This window comes from Dipodomys merriami, unplaced genomic scaffold (genome assembly GCF_024711535.1).
Source record: "Dipodomys merriami isolate MVZ:Mamm:240054 unplaced genomic scaffold, mDipMer1.0.p SCAF_21, whole genome shotgun sequence".
Classification (NCBI taxonomy): Eukaryota; Metazoa; Chordata; class Mammalia; order Rodentia; family Heteromyidae; genus Dipodomys; species Dipodomys merriami.
The window spans coordinates 28,844,980-28,864,418 of record NW_027203493.1 but is presented as its reverse complement, the minus strand read 5'-3'; the positions used below and the strand labels follow the sequence as shown (position 1 = coordinate 28,864,418).

Sequence of the window (19,439 nt, the reverse complement as noted above, 5' to 3'; positions counted from 1 at the left end):
GTATTTTTATGATAAAAAACAGTTTAAAAAAAAAGAATCTACACTTGAAAAAGAATTTCAGATATCTGATAAAGGATTAACATCCATAAAGATATAGAGAAAAGTTGTTCGTATTGTTTTGTTTGTTTGTTTTTTTGGGTCTGGTCGTGGGGCCTGAACTCAGGGTCTGGGCGCTGTCCCTTAGCTCTTCAGCTCAAGGCTAGCACTCTACCACTTCAGCCACAGCGCCACTTCCGGCTTTTTTCTTTTTGCTTATGTGGTGCTGGGGAATCGAACCCAGGGCTTTGAGCATGCAAGGCAAGCGCTCTACCACTGAGCCACCTTCCCAGCCCAAGAAATTCTTTTTAAAGAGGGGAGGGAAAATCAAGAAACCACACCAGGTGCAAAGGCTCACATCTATAACTTCAGCTAATTGGGAGATGAAATTCAGGAGGATTGTGGTTCAAGACTAGCCCAGGCAATTCAGCAAGATCCCATCTCAACAATAATCTGGCTGTGGTGGTTCATACCTGTAATCCCAGCTACCAGGGAACTATAGGTAAGAGGATCATGGTCTAAGACTACTCCTGGTCAGAAGTTCAATATGTTATCCAAAAAAACTATTAAAGCAGCAGTGGCTCACGCCTATAATCCTAGACTCTTATTTCCAATAAACCACTAGAAAACCAGAAGTGGCACTGTGGCTCAAGAGGTAGAGCGCTCGCCTTGAGCTGAAGAACGCAAGGACAGTGCCCAGGCCCAGAGTTCAAGCCCCACGACTGACAAAAAAAAAAAATCATTAAGGCAAATAGGGCTAAGGGAATAGCCCAAGTGGCAGAATACTACACTAGAGTTCAACACCCAATATGAAAGAAGGAAGAAAAGGAGGGAGGGAGGGATCTTCTTCGGGATCTTCTTCCACAATCCTTCAGAGATAACAACCCTGAGATCTACTTCCTTCTAGACTAACTGGATATTACAATTCTGTAACATTATTATAGAACTATTGTTCATTTTGTTAGGCTTGATGATAACATAGGTTATTTTCAAAGAGTACTTAGTTATCTTTTAAAGATACATAAATATTTATATTTAAGTGAAAGAGGAGAGGACTTACAACCAAGTTAATCAAACATACAGTGGGAACTACACTACTTTGTAACAATATGGAAATGAATACATATGACCAGCAATTACACTCATCAAGGTTTTACAAGTCATATATCTAAAAGATTAATTATATGGGACTCATATAACTCAATAGGATTTTTTTTAATGGACAAAGAACTTTAACAGACATTTCTTCAAAGAAGATATACACATGGCTAACAAGTACACAAAAAGATACTCAACATCATTAACTACCAAGAAAACATAGAACTACTATGGTAGCCTATCATATATTTGTCTCTAAGGATAGCTACTATTTAAAAAAATAGTAATTATTGGTGAGGAGATTAAGATTAGAACCTTTTGGCATTATTATTGTGAATGCTAAATAGCATAGCTGCTATGTAAAACAGTATGGAATTCCTCAAAAGCAAATTAAAATAGCAACTGCCATATGATCTTGGTATATGTCCAAAATATTTGAAATCATAATCTTGAAGAGACATTCCTACTCCATTGTTCATTGAAGCATTACTCATCAAAGCTGACATGGAAACAAATCAAGTATCCACTAGGGAGTGAATGAATAAAGAAAATGTAGTATGCAATGGAATATTATTCAGTCTTTACAAAAAAAAATTATAAGGAAATCCTGGCATGATTCTAACTGAAATAAGCCAGAGATGCAGAACAAATACCAAATGATTCTATTTATGTACCTGTGTTAGTCAAACTCACAGAAGCAGAAAATAGAACAGTGATTGTCAGGGACTGCAGGTAAAGGTAAGGGAGAGTTGCAGCTGATTAATGGATATAATGTTTCAGCTCTGCTATATGAACAAGTTTCTAGAGACCTGCTGTTCAAGAATGTCTACAGTTATCAAGACAGTATTTTATACTTCAACATTGTGTTAAAAGGACAGCTCTCGGGCTGGGAAGGTGGCTCAGTGGTAGAGCACTTGCCTTTGCATGCTCCAGGCCCTGGGTTTGATTCCTCAGCACCACATAAGAAAAAAGCCGGAAGTGGCGCTGTGGCTCAAGTGGTAGAGTGCTAGCCTTGAGCTGAAGAGCTGAGGGACAGCGCCCAGGCCCAAAGTTCAGGCCCCACGACTGACAAAAAAAAAAAAAGGACAGATCTCATGCTCAGTGTTTTGTTGTTGTTTTTGTGCTAGTCCTAGGGCTTGAACTCAGGGCTTGGGTACGGTTTCTGAGCTTTCTTTGCTCAAGACTAACATACTTGAGCCACACAGCACTGCTTCTAGCTTTTTTGGTACTTAATTACAGATAAGAGTCTCACAACCTGGGCTAGCTTTAAACAGCAATCTTCAGATCTCAGCCTCCTGAGTAGCTAGGTGTGAGACACCAGCACCTGTGACATAAAACACCTAATGTTCTTGAATTAAAACACAAACAAGCAAAACCAACAGGACTCAAGGAAACTTGGAAGTATTGGACAGATCTATTACCTAAATGTCGGTAATGACATCACAGATATTTATATGTCCAAATCCTTCAAACAGTATAAATTAATATGAGGTTCTTTGTATATCAACTTGACCTCAATAAAGCTTTCGTTAAAAGACAACCAATTATAGAAAACTGGTCAAAAGTGGGGAAGAAAATAATTGACAGGTAATTGTCTTATCCTGCTAATCTCTCTTTTTATTAAATTTATTTCTTATTGTCTTTAAAGGAATTTCAATTCAACATATCAACCTATGAGTACAATGTGTCTTGATCAACCCTGCTGATTTCTAAGAGAACAATCTGCTTATAAACGTGTACCACACTGGGCACCGGTGGCTCACAACTATAATCCTAACTACTCAGGTGGCTGAGATCAGAGGATCATGGTTTAAAGCCAGCCCAAGCAGGAAAGTTCATGAGACTCTTATCTCTAATAAAGCACTAGAAAACCGAAGTGGCACTGTGGCCTTGAGCTGAAAAGCTGAGGTATAGCACCCAGGCCCAGAGTTCAACTGACACACGCCCCCCCAAAAAAAGTGTAATCATCACCATACAATTCAGCAGTCACAACTCTAGGCCTTTTAGCTCAGAGATAAAAAAAATATATGTGGTGTACAGAGGGGTTACAGTTTCATAAGTCAGATAATAAGTAAATTTCTTTTTGGACAATATCACCCAGTAGTGTTCTACAGTGGGTGACTGGTAAATAAACTATGGTTGTTAGGGACTGAACTGAGTCCCACTCCTCCCCCCCCCACCCCAGACATTTAGGCATTGAATCCTAATACCCAATGTGATTGTATTTATAGATATTTATTACCCTCCTATACAGAAGTAATAAAGGCACAATAGTACCATAGAGCAGGAATAAGAAGGGCCCAACCATTAAGTCTGGTATCCTTATAGGAAAAAGAAGACCCTAAAGATGTCTCTCTCCACAAGTGCCAAAAGAAAAAACCATATAAAAACATAGCAAGAAGAAAGCCATCTACCAGTCAAGAAGAAAGGCCTCACCAGAAACCAACCTGATAGCACACTGATCTTGGGCTTTTAGCCTCTAGTATGGTAAAGAAATAAATTTATGTTATTTAAGCCATTCAGCCTGTGATATTTTGTTACAGCAGCCCTATCCAACTAATACAGTGATATATCCAGATTGGATATTCTACTCAGAAATAAAATGGCATGCTATTCAGCAACAGAAAGGAATTGACTATTGTACACTCTGCTTGGATAACTCTCCAGAGAATTATGCTAACTGAAAAATGCCAACCCCAAAAGATCACATACTGTATGACGTTTATGTAACAGGCTATACGGGAGGCACTTATGGTGATGGAACTGTTCTGTATCTTAACTATATCAATGTTGATATCCTGGTTGACTACTGCACTATAATTCTGCTATCACAGGAAACATTTGGGATCTATTTTATTTTGAACAGGTACATATGAATCTACAATTATCTCAAAGTACAAAATTTAAATTCAACGAAGAAAAAATATAATCAACACAAAGCAAGGGACTATCAGCAAGGTATGGCACTAAAATCTGCTCCTTTTCTCTCCCCCCAGTTGGACTCATACAGAGTAGGGTCAACTAGTGCTGAGCAGCAGCACAAAAGGAGTAAGAGCACAAACCTGAAAGGGAAGAAATCAAAGGGACAAACCTATTCCAGATTTCCAATTCCTCTCTCATTCCTGCACTCTCTCCTCTAAATAAGTTCTGATTGATCACTATCTTTGAAAAGAAACATATACATACTTATATATACAATAATTTTGATATAGTTATGATTTTAATATATACTCTAAACCTCAGGACCCTCAGAGCAGGGCCTGATTCCTTAATGCTCAGGGCCTAAGAATCCATCCACATGTACCTACCCTGTCCACCTCACATATATACTGCCTGTCCCATCATTCACACATAGTACTGAAGACAGCCCACTTGATGCTTTTAAATTAATAAACATTAAAATCAATTTGGAAGACCATTCAGCTCATTGCAAAGAATATAGGTCTGGGAATCAGATCATTTCAGACCCTGATTCAGCTCTCCCACTTACTACTATATCAATTCCCCTGTAACTTAAAGTTACTAAAATGCAATAACAAACTGTCTGGGCCTCTGTTTCTTCACTTCCTGGTTAAGAGGACAATCAAAGCAGGGAAATCTAGTACCAAGCCTAGAAAAGGAAAAGCTAGGAAACAGTTTCCTTCTTCCCTCCTGCTAAAGCTTTGCTCACCTGACTCCAGCCTGTAATCTCTTCTTTTAATCAGAACTACAGCAGAGCAAGGCCCTTTGAAATACCTTAAAGAGTTTTTCTCAAATCTCAGTCTCCCCTTAGAATGTGTCCATTTAGAAAAATAAAGCCAAATGATCACCTGTAGCAGCTAATGCATGCCTCAGTCCTGCAGCAACCCAAACAACTTTCTCTCTCAGGAGCTGTCAAAAGAAAAGGATCTGGAAATGAAACATCTACAAAATTGTATGTCATTTACAAATACCACAAAATACAATATGGTATGGTCTCTATTAGGCACCTAATTGGCTTAAAGCTACATACACACACACACACACACACACACACACACACACACACACTCTCTCTCTCTCTCTCTCTCTCTCTCTCTCTCTCTCTCTCTCTCTCTCTCTCTCTCTCTCTCTCTCTCTCTCTCTCTCTCCAGAAATTCCTCTCTATTTATTACAAGATATTTTTTAAAAAACTTTAAAATATCACAGAACAAAACCATATTGCACCATCTCTCTAGGCTAGGAATAACCGTCAAGGTCATCTAGTCTAGGGGTTTGCTAAGGTTTTCTTAAAACGGCTAAACTGTATTTTATTTTGGACTTTTACAGGTCATACAATAGCTGGAATACCACTGAGCTTTGTCACTGCAACACAAAACAGCTGTAGAATGTAAATAAATGAATGATCGTAGTTGTGTGCCAGTAAAAACTAACAGGGACTCTTATTAGTTTTCCCATTCTTGATCTAACTAATGCAGAACTCCTCCGCAGCATCCACCAAATGGCCATGCAACCCTAGCCCAACACCCACCTCTTTTAGTGCCTATTCCATCTTTGTAGTTCCATTTGTCTCTTTCATTGGAGCCAAACCTCTCTGCCTGTGGCTTCTGACAGTGCTTTCCAAATATTTGAAGACACTTGTCATGTCCTCTCTAAGACATTTTGTGGGGGTTTTAAAAATAAATCCTTGAATTCTTAATACTACTCCCTTCAAGATGCAGACCTTAATTTCCCTCCCCTGTGTGGGCTGGACTTGGTGACACATTTCTAATGAAAAGAAAAAGAAAGTGATGAATGACTCAGAAACAAGGTGACAAAAGGCCCTGAAGCCGCCTGGCTGGAATCTCCCTCCCTTCCCTTGGGAGAAGCCAGATGCCATGTCCAAGAGTCCTATAGAGGCCCACATGGCAGAGCATGGAAATGGATGTGTAGCCCAGTAAAGCCTACAGAGGTGGCATGCAGACCCCAATGATGCCCTGCCTTCCACCTCATGAGATAATGCTTCTAGTTTTAAGCTGCTAGGTATGGAGGTAATTTGTTGCCTAGTAATAGGTAACTAGTGCAGATCTCATCTGAAGACGGATATCCCCAGTTCTATCAGCCATTACTGAGTTTCAAATTCTCTCTGCCTCCTACTGTCTCTCTCTGTCTCTAAAATGTGCTTATTAATCTCTCTCTTTTAAAGAATTTTTTGTACATCATTCAGTGCCCTTTATTTATAGGCCTTTTGTTTATTTGTAGACCTACTGTTTCTAGTCTTTAGGATCTCCAAGGATCAAGGACCTTCAGTCTTATACACCTTTATGTCAGTGGCCTAGGAACCAACCTCCAACAAACACCATACCACAAAGGCAGACTGACAGCACACAGGACAGACCTTTGGCCTCCCTTCTAGAGACTACACTTCTGTCAGTAGAGTCCCTGATCACACTGGTTCACAGCAAGATAAGATCTTACAGCTAATACAATTTGAACACTTTGCCCTCTGAATTTAGAGTTCTTTTTTCCTAAAACTATCAGAAGCACTTTAGGAGTAAGCTCAGTATCCTAAACGTACTCATCTCCAGTTCCTTCTCCATACCTATTGCCCCTGCCTTAGTTTGGATCACTATCTCGTATCTGGATTGTTAGCAGGTTTCCTACATTATCACCTCAGTCATCCTCCACACTACCCTGTCTGGCTCCTCTGTAATATGCTATTCATACCATCTAGCATACATTACTATGTTGACTATCCCCTACCTGCCTACTCTACGCAGCCACCTCTACCTCTCCTCCATATTCTAACCATATGAAATGGCTGTTCCATGTGAACCCTCCAGTTTCATGCTTCTATACCCTTGTTTACACTATTCTTTTTATTTTTTATTGTTATTATAAAGGTGATGTACAGAGGGGTTACAGTTACATAAGTCAGATAAAGAGTACACTTCTTTTTGGATATGTCACTCCTTCCCTCGCCTTCTCCCAGTTTTTTTCCTCTCAATCCCACCCAAAGTTGTATAGTTCATTTTCAACATAGTGTCTAGTAAGTACCACTGCTACATTTGTTCACCCTTTGTCCTTCCATTTGTTTACATTATTCTTTGGCCCAGAATGTTCTTCTTCTGCAGACTTTGTGCATCCTCCTATACCAAGCCAGATAAAACTGTACTCAACTTTAAGAGTTGGCTTAAGCCCTCTGCTAGGAACGAGTCAGTCTTTCCTCCTATGGAATTATACATGCAGCTGCCATAATTCTAACATGATACTACATTTTGGTACTTATCTATCTACTGTATACTACCAAACTATAAAGACTCTCAAATGCAAAGACAGGTGTTATTCACCTGTACCCTCACTGCCTGAACACAGTGCCTAATAGCATAGCCACCAGTACATAAAAGAACGAGTTCCTATATTGCACTTTGGCTTATTTCTCCCACATAGGATACAACCTGTCAAAATGTTTTTACTTACCAATTCTGTCATGCAATATATTTTAACTTTGTTCCTCTCTGTCTTCCTTAATTATATGAATTATAATTAAGCCAAATTAATTATCACTAATATGTAGGTTGCTACAAAGACACTTATTTGCAACTGGGAGTTACAACACTTCCTATAGCAGAGAACTGGGGCTCTGTAAAGTCTAGACTTTTGTACATACCCTGAGAACTATTACTGGTAAATCATACCCCACAGAGCAGCAACTGAGCTCAGCAAGAGGGCAGAAGCCGGCCCAAACTCTCTCCAAAGAAAACAGATCCCCTACTCTTAATTGGAGTTCTAGGAAGTTAGATAGAACTAACATAGGTGATAAAACTAATTTTAGATTCTATCTTATATCTTTAAAAATTCCATATGCAGCCAGGTATATCTTGATATCTATAATCTGAGCTACTCAAGTGGACGAAATCAGAGGATCAAGTTTCAAAGCCAGCCCAGGCTAGAAAGTCCATGAGACTCTTATCTCCAATAAACTACCAAAAGGCCAGAAGCGGAGCTATGGCTCAAGTTGTAGAAGAGTAGCTTTGATTTTAAAAGTCCAGGGACAAGCCAGGCAGCAGTGGCTCATGCCTGTAATCCTAGCTACTCAGGAGGCTGAGATCTTAGGATCGCAGTTTAAAGCCAGCCCGGGCAGGAAAGTCTGTAAGTCTGTCTCTTATCTCCAATAAACCACTAGAAAACCAGAAGTGGTGCTGTGGCTCAAGCGGTAGAGCACTCGCCTCGAGCTGAAGAGCGTAGGGACAGTGCCCAAGCCCAGAGTTCAAGCCCCATGACTGACAAAAAAAAAGTCTAGGAATAGAACCGAAGCCCTGAGCTTAAGTCCTAAAACCTGTATACACACACACACACACACACACACACACACACACAAATCCATATGCCTATTTTATCACTTACACTATAAACGTCATAAAATAATGAAGTACAATTCATTGAAAAGAGTCTTGAACTAGGGCAGAATCCTGTTTCCCATTTCTGCTATCTAAAATGGTGGCCACTAGTACATATGGTCAGCAAGCCCTTAAAATGTGATCAGACTGAGTTGAGACATTTGTCAGTAAAAAACGTAAACTAGAGCCATAAGTCTTTTTTGTGTGTGTATGTGTGTATCTGGTCGTGGGGCCTGAACTCTGGGCCTGGGCGCTGTCCCTCAGCTCTTCAGCTCAAGGCTAGCACGCTACCACTTGAGCCATAAGCACCACTTCTGGCTTTTTTTTTTTTTCTGCGTATGTGGTGCTGAGGAATTGAACCCAGAGCCTCATGCATGCAAGGCAAGGGCTCTACCACTGAGCCACCTTCTCAGCACCAGCCCTAAGTCTTTGTACACTATAAAGCATATAAATTATTCCACTAATAATTGTTTCACTGATGACTTGCTGAAATGCTATTAGTTTAGATATATTGAATTAGTTAAAATGTTGTGGAAATTACTTTCTCCTACATGTAAAATATGGATAAAACATGAAAATGTCACATGAAGAAGAAGCCAGTCACAAAAGGTGACGTGTCACATGATTACACTTATATGAAATGCCCAGAACAGGCAAATCCACAGACTAGAAGAAGACTAGTGTTCATGAGGGGTGCAGGAAGGAAAGAATAGGAGTAACTGTTATTCGCTGATGATGAAAATATTCTAAAATTAGATAACGGTGACAGCAGCATTTAAACATGCTCTATAAACAGGCTTTTTAAAACACTGGATTTGTATATCATGAAAGCATGAATTTAATGATATATGAACTGTACCTCGATAAAGCTGCCACTTTAATTTTTTATTTAGTTTTTCTGAAATTTTCTATCACTTCTATGGCCCACATTGTATTTCTACTGGACAGCACTGGCCTGTACCACATTTGCCTAGGTTAGTATCTTTAGTTATTGTTGTTGTTGTTTTTTGGGGGGTTATTTGTTTTTGTTTTGTTAGTCATGGGGCTTGAACTCAGGGCCTGGGCACTGTCCTAGTAGTACTCTACCACTTTGAGCCACAGTGCCATCTAGATTAATATCTTTAGGAAAGTCACTTTAATTTGGTTTAGTTCCTAACATAGTTTCCCCTATTATTAATTTCAGAATTCTAAAATGTCATGGATTTATGAGATATATGACTGTTTTAGTTTATAAAACATTACATTATAAGAACTAAGAGATGTCTTTTACTAATAACATCAATCTCACCAACTAACTTTTCTCAGAACGACCTTTTCATCAACTCAAATTCAGCCTTTTATTAAGACTAAATAAAGACAGCCGGAATCACCTGGAAACAGTTAACAAGACAGAGCAAGCTAATATTAGATGTCCTCACCTCAATGATCTGGGGAACCACACATCTTCGAGGCCCATGAGGAATTCCCAACTGGCCAAACAAGTTAGATCCACATGACAGAACTTGACCTCCTTCTGCAAAATATAAGTATTTAGATTGCAAATCTAAGAAGTAAACATATGTGCTAATGGGAAAGTGCTGAAGGATGAGGTACAAAGCAGAGGAAAGAAGGTAGTAGAAATCCTGAGTTTCAGGGCCTTCAGACAAAATTCCCTTCTTTTATTCCACTAGGAATAAAAGCTATAGGATTATCTGGGCAGAGAACACTGCCTAATATTGGAATGGGAAAGAAAATACTCCCCACTTCTCCAGTTTCCAGGTAACATAATTTCCCTTCAGTTCCTTTACCATTTTCTCCCCCAGTCTACAAGATAAGGGGTCACCTACCCAAGTGATAAGTTTGAGAAAAGGGATGATATATAGATTATATATATATATATATATACATATATATATATATATATATATATATATATATATAGAGAGAGAGAGAGAGAGAGAGAGAGAGAGAGAGAGAGAGATGGCTTGGTTGGTGCCTTCAGCCATCTATGCTGACATATATCAAGAGTTTCCCTTTTGGGACAAGTCTAGAGTTTGGAAGGAAATTTGGACCAAAAGAATATTATAACTACTTGGCCTCATAATTAACCTTCTTCTTCACTTTGCCTTTATCAGTAAAAAGCTGAAAGTTTTCATCTCCAACTCTGACCACTCTGTGCCTTTCTCATAATTGGTTATGACAAGTGGAGGGTTATCCACTGACTCCCTGCAACCCTAACACAGGCCTACAATAAGCACTTCCTAAATGATAACTATTGTTTAACTACTACATAAATAAGATTATTTTTAAAATGCTAATCTAACCCAGAGTCATGCTAGACAACCACTGGTATATATCCCCAGCCCCTGTTCAGATTCCAATAATTACTCCTAATTAAATACATATTATAGAACCCCCTCTGCAGAAGAGGAATGGCAGTGTGCCGGGTGCCAGTGGCTCACGCCTGTAATCCTAACTACTCAGGAGGCTGAGATCTGAGGATCATGGTTCAAAGCCAGCCCGGGCAGGAAAGTCCATGAGATTCTTATCTTCAATAAACCACTCAGAAAGCCAGAAGTGGTGCTGTGCTCAAATGGTAGAGTGCTCACCTTGAGCTGAAAAGCTGAGAGACAGTGCCCAAACCCAGAGTTCAAGCCCTACAACCAACAAAAAAAAAAAAAAAAGAGAGAGGAATGGTGATACATGAGGAGGGGTTTTTTGGTTGTTGCTGTTTTTGGTTTTTTCCTCCCTTGGTACTGAGGTTTGAACTCAGGGTCTGGGCACTGACCTGAACTTTTTTGTGCTCAAAGCTAGTGCTCTACCACTTGAACCATAGCTCCATTTCCAGCTTTTTGTGGTTAATTGGAGATATGAGTCTTACAAACTTTCCTGCCTGGTTGGCTTTGAACTGCAATCTTAAAATCTCAGCTTCCTGAGTAGCTAGGATTACAGGTGTAAGCCACCAGTTTCTGGCATGAGGAGTATTTTAAAGATGGGCCAAAAGTTCAAGAGATAGACAATAGGATATTTCCAGACACATCAACTTTTTATGCTAGAAAGAAAAGTACAGGGCATGTGGAGAATAAGAGACAAGGTAACAGAGATAGGTAGGGACATTATAGAAGACCATTGCTAAGAAACTTGAGATTTACACTCTGTATAGGACAATCCATAAGGGTTTAAGGTAGCTGTTCCAAAGAGCATGATCTATTAACCCTTTGACTATACTCCCGTAAAATCTACTTTCTTTTCTGCCTTCACAGAGACCAAATAGTTCTATCCTAATATATTCTTTTAAAAGGTATGAGTATGTAATTCAATGGCAGAGCATTTGCCTCATATGTGTGAAAAATAAAGAGAGAAAGATAAAAAGGGGAAGAAAATCCTCTCTTGTTGAAGGTGCCCTGGAACTTTCCTTGAGGACCAGAAAGAACATCCATAATGTAATTCATATCCAAAGCTTTGTAGTGATTAAAAAAAGAATATGTAGAAGTGAAGTTACCTGTGAGCATAATAGTAAAATCCCAGCCACAGGCCACTTGCTGGACAGGACAGCCAAGGAGGGATTTGCAGAGAGTAAAATACAGAACATCCTCTGTATGACCAAGACCTAACTGCCCATCTTTGTTCAGGCCACAAACAAAAAGGCCTCCTCCATCTGCAAAATATAAAGATTTCAGTGATAGTATGCCCAGGGAAAATGACAAGTTTCCAAAGAGAACAACAGAATATCACTAATGAACTGGAGTCACAAATGAGTAACTTTGCTCACCCAAAATAATGTTTATAACCTATGCATGTTAATGTGTCCTGGAGCCAAATGGGCCAAGGGCTTCCAATCTAATATCTAAATGGGAACTCAAGTCCTGGAAAGGGGCCAGTCCCCAAACGAATCATCTTCTATAACAAGAGAGCCAACATTTATTCAACACTTAGAATGTGCCAGGTACAGTTCTAAGAGCACTACATGTGAGGCCAACTTATCCTGCAGATAATGTCTAGAGCCCAGAATATTGTCAGAGGCCCAAGAGAATGGCTTAATTTTGAATTTTTTTAAAGCAAGAAAACATAATGTAATAATAATTCACACATAATTCTAAGCTAGCCTATAGTGTACTCATTTTCATTTGAATACATTTGTAAAACATAATTCTGTGTGTATGTGTGGTACTGGGATTTGAATCGGGGCCTCATATTTGCTTGACATATACTCTACTGCTGGAGCCATGCCTCCAGACATTTTTGCTTTAATTATTATTCATATAAGGACTCATGCTTTATGCCCAGACCAGCCTTAGACCACAATTCTCCTCTCTCTACCCCACAGTAGCTGGAAATAAAAGCATGAGCCACCATACTCAGCATAAAATATAGCCTTTAAGATTTCCTTACAGAGTAGCCGGGCACTGGTGGCTCACGCCTGTAATCCTAGCTACTCAGGAGGCTGAGATCTGAGGATCCCGGTTCAAAGCCATTCCGGGCAGGAGAAACCGTGAGACTCCTATCTCAAATAAACCACCAGAAAACCGGAAGTGGCGCTGTAGCTCAAGTGGTAAAGCGCTCGCCTTGAGCTGAAGAGCTGAAGGACAGCGCCCAGGCCCAGAGTTCAAGCCCCACAACCGACAAAAAAAAAAAAAAAAAAAAAGATTTCCTTACAGAAGAAAGTATCTATGAAGATGAAAATACCAAGTACCCATGAAAATTATAATACAGCCTTATTAACTCCCCAAATCTCCATTCACATTCCTCATATAACAGATAATGAAACTGTGGCACAGAAAAATTATTTGTCCACAATCACATGGCTAAAAAAATTACAGAAACAGGATCTGAAACCAGGGAGTTTAACTGCAAAGCTTATGTTTTTACCCAAATGCAGGACCTTCCTTTGCAATACTATAGCATATGTAATACTTGGAGCCCTGTCTTACAGGGACTTGTTCCAAGGTTTTGGCTCTCAAGGAATACCAAATTTAATTGCAATGTGAAAACTAAACAGTACAAAACAGGCTATGTATTGTAACTATGTTTGTAATTTGCTTTATGACCTTATATATTCAATGTCTCTGATTGAACCTCATTTGTATAAAATGTGGGAGTGGTGGATGATCTAGATGACTGAAGTTCTTCTAACTCTAACAACATAGCAATTTCTAATGGCAATTTGGCTCTTTCTCAAATATATTCTCTTCTGCGAAATATGAAAGATTTAAGAGACATCAATATAATATCCTAGGGGAAAAGGTTTCAAGAAGAAAATAAGTGGCTATTTTTGAAGGAAATTACCTGTGACAACTGCAGAGTGGCCTCCGCCTCCTGTGATCTTCTTGATATGTCCAGGTTTACAGAAGTCCTTCAGTTTCTGGGGCAAAAGGACATCTTCCTTATGACCAAGGCCAAGTTGTCCATAGCTATTTGCACCCTAGGGATAAAACAAGTCCAGGTTGAAAAAAAAAAACTGCCTGTGTCTATGAACCTGTTTCCATCTTTCTCACCATCACATGCTTCTCAGAGCCCACAACAGATGATCCTTCAGATTCTACCATGATTGATTTTTGTTTTGTTTTTCTCAGATTTTTCTATTAGTGCACATGAACTGTCCAAAAGGGGAGTTCATTGCAATATTATCTACATGAATGTGATGTACTTTGATCATATTCACACCCCCCTTTATTACTCATAAAAAGCTGTTAAATGTAACCTACATTTTGATACCAGTCCCATCTTTCAAACACCATGATTTTTATTTCAGAAGAATTCTACTACTTATCCAATGATACTCCTCACCTTTCCCTTCCAAGACTCTAATCCCCCATACATCCTGCCTTTGGGAAACTTCAAAGGCATTCCTTCTGATAGATGCTAATTAGCTAAAGAGGCTAAGGAAAGAAATGACGAGGAATAGAAACAAAGTGGGCAGAGAATGTTCTGGAATTAGTTCTTTTCCCTTCTCTCCACATTCTCCATGGCAATGACTTTCTGTAATGAAAGTTAGCCCCTTTGTACAACTACTTAATTTTTTTTAAATAACAAAGTTAGCTAAGGAATCTGTACCTTAAACAAGATGCATCGCTATTGTACTTGGACTTTCCCAAGTACAATGTTTTTTGTTTGTTTTTTGGTAGGCCGTGGGTCCTGAACTCTGGGCCTATGTGCTGACCCTCAGTTCTTCAGCTCAAGGTGAGCACTTTACCGCTCAAGCCACAGCGCCACCTCTGGCTTTTTCTGCTTATGTAATGCTGAGGAATCAAACCCAGAGCTTCATACATGCATGGCAAGCTCTCTACCACTGAGCCAACTCCCCAGCCCATCAAGTACAATGTTTTGCAACTCTAATATTCAGATCTTCCCTTGGTAAGCAATATGTCTATTGGTGTTATAAAACAATAGAAGTCGATAATATGAATCTGGAGATGTAGCTGAGTAGAGTGCTTGCCTAGCATGTGTAAAGTCCTGAGTTCAATCCCCAGCACTGGAAAAAACAAAAAACAAAAACAAAAAAACTAGCCCATATTCGCTAATTTGAAACCCTTATACCTAGATATATTTCAGACCCAAATTTTTATGGAGTACCAGATGCTGGTGGCTCACACCTGTAATCCTAGTGGCTACTAAGAAAGCTGGCTGAAATTCAAAGCCAACCCAGGTAGAAAAGTCCTTGACATTCTTATCTCCAATTAACTAGCAAAAAGCCTCAAATGGAGGCATGGATCAAATGGTAGAGTGCCAGTTTTGAGTGAAAAAGTGCAGGGACAGTACCCAGGTCCTAAGTTCACGATCCAGTATTATCACACACAAAAATTAGTTTTAAGCAATAACTTGGGAGGGAGCCAGGAACCAGTGGCTCATGCCTATAATCCTAGCTACTTGGGAGGCTGCAATCTGAGGATGACAGTTCAAAGCCAGCCCGGGCAGGAAAGTCCAAGAGACTTATCTCCAATTAACCACCAGAAAACCGGAAGTGGTGCTGTGGTTCAAGTGGTAGAACACTAGCCTTGGGTTAAAGAGCTTAGGGAACAGCACCCAGGCCCTGAGTTCAAGACCCATGACCAACAACAACAACAATAATAATAATAATAATAATAATAATTTGGGGCTGGGAAGGTGGCTTAGTGGTAGAGCGCTTGCCTTGCATGCCTGAGGCCCTGGGTTCGATACCTCAGCACCACATAAGCAAAAAGAAAAAAGCCAGAAGTGGAGCTGTGGCTCAAGTGGTAGAGCACTAGCCTTGAGCTAAAGAGCTGAGGGACAGCACTCAGGCCCAGAGTTCAGGCCCCACGACCAGACCCAAAAAAAAAAAAAAAAAAAAAAAAAAAATATATATATATATATATATATATATATATATATATAATACATCAATTGAATTATAAAAGTGAAATGCCATTGTACAACAAGTTGGTGTCAATAAAATACTATTAAAAATAATTTGGCATATATATCATATAGATTTATGCAAAATCTGGGGGAAACATCCCATAAGCAAAATAGTTCTGCAGTAGATGATACAAATACAAAAGTAAGAACACATAAACAGCTTTACATTCAGTATAGTTAGAGCTTTCAGAAGGTTTTATATTAATACTGAAGATCAGGGCCTAGGGGCCTGCAGGGAAGATATTAACAAAATTTCAGAAATTCTTATTTCTTCAAATGTCTCCTCCATGCTGATTTGTCCTGGGATAATGAATCTTTGAAAATCTAATTTTTGAGGACACCTCAAATGCAAACTATATAATTCTAACAAACAAAATCCTATCTCCTACCGTGTATTTCACAGAGACCCTAAGCTTCAAGAACTCCAAGGTGGAAGAGTAAGCCATGGCAGGGACACAGGGCTAGAGGCCATTAGGAGCAACAGAAGTTCCAAATGTCCAGCATTTCTCTGCATAGTGGCCAGTCACCTTTAATCCTCTTAACAACCATAGATAAGGCCATTATCACTATCTTATACAGACGAAGAAACTAAAATAAACTTCCCATAGTTACAGAGCTACATGTGTGACAGGTCATATGCCTACACCTTTCACTAGTACTTAATGTGGGGAGAATGATGGAAGGGGTGATATTGATCAAGATGCACTATACTCACAAACTAACATATTGCATTAGAATCTCTTTGTACAATTACTGGAAGATATTTTTTAAAAACAGAACAGGCTAACTTACCTCATGGAGAAAAGAAATAGTCTAACACATACACACAAGAGAATAAAGAAAGAAAAGAAAATGACTTAGGATGAACCAGCTAGCTCAGAGACTAAGCTACATGACCCTATCTAAAGTAGCAGTCACCTTATTACCTTATTCCCTTTCTCTGCTTTGTTTTTCTTTATATAACTCTTTGACATTACATTTCTCCTTGTTTACTGACTCCTTGGCTAGAAAGTTAACTCCACGAGGACAAAAACTTCATTTTGTTTTTTGCTCACTGCTATTTCCCCTGTACTGGAAACTGTGCTGGCCCACAGAAGCTATGTATACATTTACATGGGTTACTGGATGTCAGACATACAGGCCCCCACTCAGAAAAGAGCAAATGAAAGGCTGTTGCACAGTGTCAAACAGAATGTACATGTACTGGAATGTCTCAGTCAGCTCTGTGGCTGCCCCCGTTATCAGGGTTGAAGGCTGCTTCTGCAGGGAAAAGTGAGACATGAACACTCTGAGATCAAATACACTTCCAATATTTGTAATGAGGCAAGAGTCCCTAAAACAAGAATAAAGAGAGATGGAATAAATTAACCTAAACTATTAAAATTCTATTGCTTCCCTTCATTAAAACACCCCAGACACATCCAACACACCCATCTAATAAGATAATCACCCTTACTATGGAATGAATTGTGTTCCCCAAAAATTTTATATGTTGAGACCCTAACTTCTGATACAAGAATGGGGACCATCTAGGCCACAGAACACATAAAGTCCACAGAATCTTTTGGTACATGACAGGACAGACATGTATGCTTCTTGCCAACATTGGTCATCTGCCCATAGCCCATCGGCCTTTATTGATTATTTTGTACAACCCAGGAATAATCTTATAAATATCCAAATGGCTCTTGGCAGAAAAAAAGATTCCTCATACCTGCTAGAAAATGATTGTTATTTGAAGATATGGCTTTTAAAGATGTTTATTTACATAGTAACTAAAGTTAAATAATGAGGTCATAAAGAGTGGAGCCCTAATCCAATCTGACTGGTCTCCTTATAAGAAAAGACCCAAAGTGCTCACATACAAAGAAAAAGCTACCAGAGGCCTCGATGAAACTAAAACTGCCGTCACCTCAATCTTGGGCTTCTTGATCAAGGACTGTGAGAAAATACATTTTTATTGTCTAATCTCTTGATCTGTTTTATTTTGTTATGGCTGCCCAAGCAAACTAATACACACACCAAAATTATGCAGTAGGAAGAAGCCACCATCTCACCTCCAAGCACAGTAGGAAAGTATGGTTCAACTATCCTTCTGTTTCAGTTTATTCTAGGACGTATCTAGAAAGGCTCTTTCATTCAGACCTTTTGTTGTTGATACAGATTCATCTCCTGCCTAGAAAAAGTCAGGGACTGCACACACTCAAGCCCTAACTTCACCTCCAGCTCAAGTGTCACCTCAGAGAGCCAGACAGGCCACTCCGCTCTCTCCTGCCAGACTACAGCCTGACACTCAACAAGTGCAAGGTATGCAATGATAACTGCCCTTAAACAACATAGTAAGTGCTTTTTAACAGCAATACAGATTTACATTATCTTTTCCCAACACACACACACACACACACACACACACACACACACACACACACACACACACACACACACACACACACACACACACACACACACAGGCTAATCATTCAAGCCTCGGTATCTCCCAAACATTACCAAGTGACTGGGCCCACAAGCACAAGTACTCATTCATTCATCCTTTAGTCACTGAGTATTTGCGGGTGATCTACAAGATGCCGGAGACCAATCGATACAAAGCAAACATGACAAGGCTCGGTACCCACCAATGACGCTTACAAGTAGCCAAGGAAACCGACGTGAACAAACCACACATGTCATTTTACAATTGTGGTATCTGCTATGAAAAAAACCACGACACTGGACATCGACTGCCCTCCTCCCCTTCTCGCACCCCCAGGACCCACAGCATCAAGTATCAGCAAATATGCAGGGTCTGCGCGCTGCCTGCACCGCAGGCCTCACCTCCAAAGGAGGCTCCCGAAGCTGGGGCGGCGCTGGAGCATGACCTCCATCCTCCCGGCAAGAGGAGGTGCGGCACAGGTGGCCCCCACGGGCTCCAGGGTCTGCCAATTCTCTCTCGGCCGGGCCCTCCGCGCTGTCTTCCCGGGCGCTCTCCCTGCCGAGGCCCGTCGCGGAGCGGGCGTTCTGCCGTGGGAGTGGAGTCCCCTCCCCAGGGCCTCGGCCCTTCGGGTCCAGACCCCACCGCCAGCCGGGCATAGCCTCAACCCAGCCCCAGGAGTCTCCCACCCGCAGCCCGAGTCCGCCCTCAGCTTCCAAGTCCCGACCCACCCAGGTTAAGGCCGCGAGCTCCAGGGTCTCCGCGACCCCACGGCCGGCCCCAGTCCGGGGGCGGAGCCACTTACCCAGGAGAAGAGCGCGGCGGCGGCGGGGGCGGCCGCCGGGGTGCACGGCCGGCGCTCCATGCGGGCTGCTCCGCCTGCGCTTCCGGGAGGGGCTGCCATGGGGCGGGGCGGGGCCTGATTGTCTCAGGGGCGGAGCCTTGCTGAGAAGACCCCGAAGGGGGCGGGGCGGAGAGGAGGCGGAGTCTGTGGTTGGGCAGGGCTTGCAGGGAGTCTTGACTGACAGACCGCCACCGGGGCGCAACCGAGAGCCCGTCCCAGCTGGGACAGATCGGAGTGTGGAGTCTCCTCACAACTGGTGGAAGGGTGATCCCAGGTGACATGGGGGCCTGCTTGACGTAGAGTCCGGGCCAGAGGGACCTAGAGGGCGCTCGTTGTA

The 19,439-nt window shown here is 40.9% G+C and overlaps 1 protein-coding gene across 8 annotated transcripts in view; it reads right to left on the bottom strand.

Moving 5' to 3' along the window:
• Positions 1 to 19,144, bottom strand: part of Sergef (secretion regulating guanine nucleotide exchange factor) — a 212,929-nt gene extending 193,785 nt beyond the window's left edge. For 7 of the 8 annotated variants that reach the window (XM_070032775.1, XM_070032776.1, XM_070032779.1 and 4 more), the window contains exons 1-5: positions 18,663 to 18,924; positions 13,737 to 13,872; positions 11,953 to 12,108; positions 9,890 to 9,984; positions 4,944 to 5,004 (exon numbers count right to left, since the gene is read on the bottom strand). In XM_070032775.1, the coding sequence (XP_069888876.1) occupies positions 4,944 to 5,004; positions 9,890 to 9,984; positions 11,953 to 12,108; positions 13,737 to 13,872; positions 18,663 to 18,917 (703 nt within the window). In that variant the 5' untranslated portion in view covers positions 18,918 to 18,924. Of the gene's footprint in view, positions 1 to 4,943; positions 5,005 to 9,889; positions 9,985 to 11,952; positions 12,109 to 13,736; positions 13,873 to 18,662; positions 18,925 to 19,063 lie in introns of those variants that run through there. The other variant, XM_070032777.1, reaches the window with a different exon arrangement.
• Positions 19,145 to 19,439: the final 295 nt, after the last annotated feature.